Source organism: Oreochromis niloticus, linkage group LG4, assembly GCF_001858045.2.
Source record: "Oreochromis niloticus isolate F11D_XX linkage group LG4, O_niloticus_UMD_NMBU, whole genome shotgun sequence".
Taxonomy (NCBI): domain Eukaryota; kingdom Metazoa; phylum Chordata; class Actinopteri; order Cichliformes; family Cichlidae; genus Oreochromis; species Oreochromis niloticus.
Genome location: NC_031969.2, coordinates 18397896 through 18403911, shown reverse-complemented (window position 1 = coordinate 18403911; position 6016 = coordinate 18397896). Strand labels below are relative to the sequence as shown.

Genomic DNA, 6016 nt, shown 5'->3' with positions numbered 1-6016 from the left:
TACTGAAAAAAGAAAACTGTTCTGAATATGGATTGAGACTGATGTTTTATTAAACAATCTTTTGACTCTCATATACAGCTTTTAGCCTCTTGTACAATGTGCATGTAATCTTTGGGATGAAAATCAGCAATTTACATTCATAGTGATGTACACTGCATGTATTTTTCTACCCTTGTAATACACTTTAACATATTCGATACCTGTCCCAAAATCGTGAGCACAAGGTAGAGTCTAAATGACAAACAAATTCACTTAAATTAAGGTAAATTAGATCTGAAGCTTTCACTTGCTAAATTAAGAGGACAAAGACGCTGGAAAAAAAAAATATATACACATATATATCATCTCTAAACTGACCGAAAAAGTTAAATGAGAGAACTGTGGCAATGTTACCAGACGGAAAAACGCCAAAAAGGTGTAAAAAAGTAAATATCAAAGCAATTAAAGTTTCAAATGCAAACAAATAATAATCAACTGAAGGTTACATTTCTTCCAAAACCAGTTATTGGAATCAATAAATACACAACACAATGTAATCACGACAGTTTTAGTGAAAATTGGTATTAACAGACGTTAACTGGTGCAATTAGTGTGTAAAAGACTGGGAGACTGGTCTCTAAATAATAATTTGTTTCTGAGGAATATTTAATGACAGCAGCTTTATACTGCATTTTAAATGCAAAGATGGGGTTGCCACTTGATGGTTAACCAGCACTCAGGGATGTATTGGTCAGACTTTGTTTTAAAGCAACAAAACAATGCACTCTACAGGTCTTGTGTCTCGCTGCATTCAGTTTTTCACCCTCATCCTCATTCTGTTAGCTCTGGTTAACTGATTTACATACTACTGCTGAGGCCTGTGAAAGTGGATTTCAAGGTCTGAGGAGCCCCCATTCCAGAGCCAGCATGGCGTGAGGAGGAAGTCTCTCCTTGGGCTTCTTGAATTTGTCCTTCTCTTTTCGCAGGACCCTCAGCACCTCTATGGGGTCCGTCTTCCCCGTGAACTTCTGCACTGCTTCCTCCCTGCAGTAAAAAAAGATTTGAAAAGGAAGAAACACAACTGAGGCACTACTGCACTACACTATAGTACAAAATAAAAATATTTGAAAAAACTAAGAGTTTCCCACAAACTGATTCAAGCATAGTGAATAACACACGGTTACTGAGCCTTTCCTGTTTTTCAGTCGTAAGAGAAGTATTGTGCAAGTCCTGAGTCACCCTTTTGCTTCCACGGAATCAAACTATTTTGTAACGTTTTAAAGTGGTCTTGAGCAAAATAGTGTGAATCATTTTCAAAGGAATGTTTTTTTATTTTTATTATTTATTCAGCCACTTAACACTGACATATGAATCATTCAAGCATAAACAACAAATCCAACTCAAGTGATGAACCGGTGTTGTGACAAATTAGCAAAGAACCCATTTTAAACAGTATCTTTAGGCACTTTGTTACTAGCAGCCTGTAACAAAAACACATAATTTGTTACAGTTTCTTTAGTTGGATCTATTAAAAATACCAAAGATAATACAGTTTGACTGACACAAAATAGTAGCTCAAAAAACTATTCGCTGAAAGCTTGGTGTCCAGTGTCCTTAAAAAAAAAGAAGGGAAAAAAAGAGGAAACTGGACAAGTGGAGGAAAAAAGAAGAAGTGGCACACTTAAAAAAAAAAAAAAATATATATATATATATATATATATATATATATATATATATATATATATATATATATATATATATATATATATATATATATATATATATATATATATATATATATATATATATATATATATATATATATATATATATATGTTGATAGCAGATGAACACCATCTGAAAGTCATGCCATTAACAAATAGGAAAATCTGTTCAGCCTCAGAAAGTGGAAGGGTGGCTGTCAAGAAGCAATTTTTAAGCTGGGATATGCCAAAGTACACAAGAACTGCACTGAAGATCAGTGCAATGTGGAAACAGGTCATTTTTCAGCACAACACTGTCAATGCAGTAAAAGCACACTTGGATAGAAAAACAAACAGTGAAACACTATTAGTCATGGACTGCCGTCCCCAGAGCCCGGACCGCAACATATTTGAAGCAGTGTGGGATCATCTGGACAGAAAACAGAACAAAAAGCAGCCATGACCCAAAAAAGAGCTTTGAAGCTAATTCAAGAAGTCTGGAGAACTTTTCCTGAAGACTACTTAAAGAAATGATGAGAAAGCTTCTCTAAGAGAGTTCATGCTGTGTTAAAGAATAACGGTGCTCATGCTAAATATTAACTTTAAAGCTTGTTAGAATTGTACAGAATATGTTTTTGTCTTATATACTTTTATTTCCATGTATATGTTTGTAGCTGTTTCAATGAATCCCTCCACCCATTTCCCATTTTCTGAGCAAAATATAAACAAATAAGAGATGAATCGAGACTTTTGCACAGCAAATTTATCTAATCTGTTTGTGAGGGGTAGCCAATCAGAAGAAAGTTAGTTACAGTAGTAGGAGGCAGTTCCAAGAGCCATTATAACATAAATAAGAGTTATTTTAAACTGTGAATGATGCAAAGCTGATAAAGCACAGAGCTGGAAATGACCCCAAGGGTTTCCCTCAAAGGGAGTTTTTGTTTCTGGAACAGGAAATAAAGCTTGCTTATAGTGACTAACTTGATTTTAAAGTAATTGTGTTTCGCCTGACCCATCACTTTCATACATGCTATACATAAACATCCAGACTCACGAGACACGAAGAAAAGGGTTGTATTCGAATTCTTCCATCAGTGTAGATGGCACTGTGGGTTTGTCATCATCATCTCTTGCCTGCAGAGACAGCAAACACTTTAAGAAACCTGGTATAAACATATTTAAATGTATTGAAAGATTAAGGCTTGGACTATTCTCTGTGCAGCAAGCCTGTAATAGCTTACTTATCTGTGAAACAGACCACCATTGTTGTCCAAGATATTTAAAACAACAACAACAATGATCTAACTGAAATGCCTTTAACATACTGGAAATAGTCATGGACCACCTACTGTGTAATCTGTATATATTTGAGCTCTTTTTAACAAACTGGAAAGTATCAGGAGACAGGCTAACACCAGAGAAAACTGCAAGCCATATTCTTGTAGCAGCTTCCTGTATCATGCTCACCCTGGCCCAGCTCAGCATCTCCTTAACCTTTTCATTTTCTGGCTCCACCAGCATGGCAAACTTCAAGTTCTTTATGGTGTACTCGTGCCCACAGAACACCTTCTAAAAGACGAACAAAGCCTCGTTTAAAGTAGGGTTTAGCTCACATCACAGCTTCAGTATCTTTACTCATTCTGAGCTTCGTGCCATTTAAGACAGTTTGTACTATGAAGGGTGAAAAGACAGCCAGTCCTGTTCTCAATTCACTCATTGTTGTGGAGTGATGATTCACTATGGTGACGCAGACTTATCTGAGGTCATGCTAGCTGTTGTTAACCCTGTACAGGTCGTACACACACATGCATACGCATACAGTTAGTATTTCTTATTTCCACTAACCGTGTCTTGAGGTAGGGAACCAAGCACCTGGGTGAGGTTGTGGTACATCTGCTCTGCTGTACCCTCAAGGAACCGTCCACATCCACCAATAAACAACGTATCCCCTAGCAACCCAAAGAAAGGACAAGGGGATGTCACAGGAGGCAGTGGTCAGTTTTTGTCACCGCACACAACATGGATAACTTATAGTATTCATATCTCTAGCCACTCAGAATTCAGTTATTAAGATTATTTGCCTGAAGACAAAACTGTTGCAACATGAAGTGAGTCATTTTTTTGGGTTAACTGTACAGTCAGAGGCGGTATGGCGAAATCAACTAGTGTCTTGGATTTTAACTGTTGCACTGATTCTTTATGTGTACAGAAAAAGACCTGTGAACACAGCAGGGGCGTCAGTGCACTCATCCTCCCAAACAAAGTAGCACATGTGACCAGAGGTATGGCAGGGAGTAAACAGGCACCTCACATTGATGGAGCTAAACTGCAGATGAAGAAAAGTACAACAAGGCAAAAAAAATCAGAACTCGAAAAGACAACGGGTTTGTAAAATTGCAAAACGCAGCTAAACGGCGTCTTCATCGAGCTTCTGTAGGCGCTTTGTGGACACCTTCAGTTCCTGCGCATTTGTCACTTTATCCGTCAGGCCCCCGATTCGATCGTCTCCCCCGTACACCCTCAGGCCAGGGACCTCCTTCACCAGAGCCTCATTCCCACGAGCGTGGTCCCTAGTAAGCAGAGGCACCAAGTTACTCCATTAGCCGCAATTTGACTGAGATGCTTTGCAGCGTTGTTACCTGACACCAAACGCTCCTCTTACCAGTGATGGTGTGTGGTGAGAACAGCTATCAAGGAGACGCCTTCTCGTTTCACTATTTCTAGCAGCTGTAGGGAAAAAAAATCATCCAGTCACTTTTAAAGCAAAACAGCCAAACAGTCCTCAGGTGCAGCTTCTTTGTCCTATGATTGTTTTAGCTTCAGAAAAGTGTAATGTGTAATGGAGAATGTAAAAGGTGCATTAAATGATGAGGAAAGCAAACACTTATTGCAGCCCTAAAATTCATCTTCTTTTGTTGGCTCATATTTAAACTGATCCACCTTCCCTTCCTCTGGCCCTTGCAGATTCACACCTGTCGCCCTCTCATTCACACACATGTATTCTGTCTTGCTTCACTCTCACTACAAATTACAGTGTCTTCTGCAAACATGATAGTCCCCACAGAGACTCCTGCCTGACCATCATCATGGCAAACACACCTCACCACTATCTCGCTGTCCTCACACAGGTCCTGCATCTCCCTACTTCTGTCACTCCTCACTTCCTCATACTGACTTCCAGAGTATGTCTTTGCACCCTATCATGCTTTCTCTGGAGAGAGTGCAACTCCTTCTGACCTCTGTGTAGCTCTGACCTCTCCATAAACACTCTCAAAGCAAGTATGGTATCTGTAGTGCACTTTCTCTACAGTATCTATGAATATTGCTTATGGCTTTTTAAAAATGTCCTTATTTTTAACAAACCAGTCTTCGATTTTTCACTGAATCAATTTTAAACTGTTTTCTTGTTTTGTTACTTGTTTAAACATAGATGATCACAAAAATAAGTTTAAGTCTGTTCTGAAGTATGACGCCATTTTTAAATCACAGACACAGCGATGCCTCTCACCCGGTGCGGCACAGCCGGGTCCACAGCTATCGCCTGTTTGCTCTGCTCCTCTATCACCAGGTACATGTAGTTGTCTTCCAGGATGGAGATCACCTTTACCTTCATGGTACCCGCACACGCATGCGCACCACAGTGAGCGACGCTTCAAGAAGAGGTTTGATTAGTCAACATATGAATCTTTTACTTGAACGGACCTGTCTTCTGCACCAGATGTTAAATACTTAGTCAAGCATAAACAGGTAGTCGATATAAGCATGCTGGCCGGTGTAAGCTGCATCAGCCCGCAAACTGATGCATGTAGCCGAGTACTTCCTGATGATGTCACATGACTCTAAAATCTAAAAATAGTTTTTAAAAAATCAGAGAAGAGCTACCTTTCTTTGAGTGTATCCGATCAGGTCGTTTATCGCAGCTGGACTGTGCCCATCCTCTTCAAATTATTAACTCACATTTCTGTCAGACGAGGAAGTTATCGCGACATCGTGGAATCAAAGGGTCAAAACCAAGACCTTTTAATCGAGCTGGAAACAGTCAACCGCCTTTAAATTTGTTACAAATATATACGTATATGTGTAACAATACGTGTCATAGGGCCTTATTTATCAATGTTTTTTTCTTGATTCATGCTTCTCTGCCCCTGGCAATGTACAAGCCTTGGTTAAAAATAAAAACCAGTTAAATTATTAACATATAAAAATTCAAATAATTATTCACATTTTTACATTGTTAAAGACTATAATTATTTTATAATAGTAATTAACTATTAGTAATAATAATAATAATAATAATAATAATGATAATAATAACATATTTTATTTATAGGCAC

At 38.3% G+C, this 6016-nt stretch overlaps 1 protein-coding gene across 2 annotated transcripts; it reads right to left on the bottom strand.

The window, feature by feature from the left end:
• Window positions 1-136: 136 nt before the first annotated feature.
• LOC100699516 (hydroxyacylglutathione hydrolase-like protein) lies at window positions 137-5717 on the bottom strand. 2 transcript variants are annotated; one of them, XM_003456369.5, is made up of 9 exons: window positions 5565-5717; window positions 5191-5332; window positions 4345-4409; window positions 4135-4252; window positions 3900-4008; window positions 3528-3631; window positions 3150-3251; window positions 2737-2816; window positions 137-1023 (listed from the first exon to the last, which is right to left on the bottom strand). In XM_003456369.5, exons 2-9 carry the CDS (start codon window positions 5293-5295, stop codon window positions 873-875), a joined length of 834 nt encoding a protein of 277 aa, XP_003456417.1. In that variant the 5' UTR covers window positions 5296-5332; window positions 5565-5717; the 3' UTR covers window positions 137-872. The 2 variants fall into 2 exon arrangements, with proteins under 2 accessions (XP_003456417.1, XP_013120258.1); XM_013264804.3 differs by lacking the exon at window positions 3150-3251.
• Between the last annotated feature and the right edge of the window lie 299 nt (window positions 5718-6016).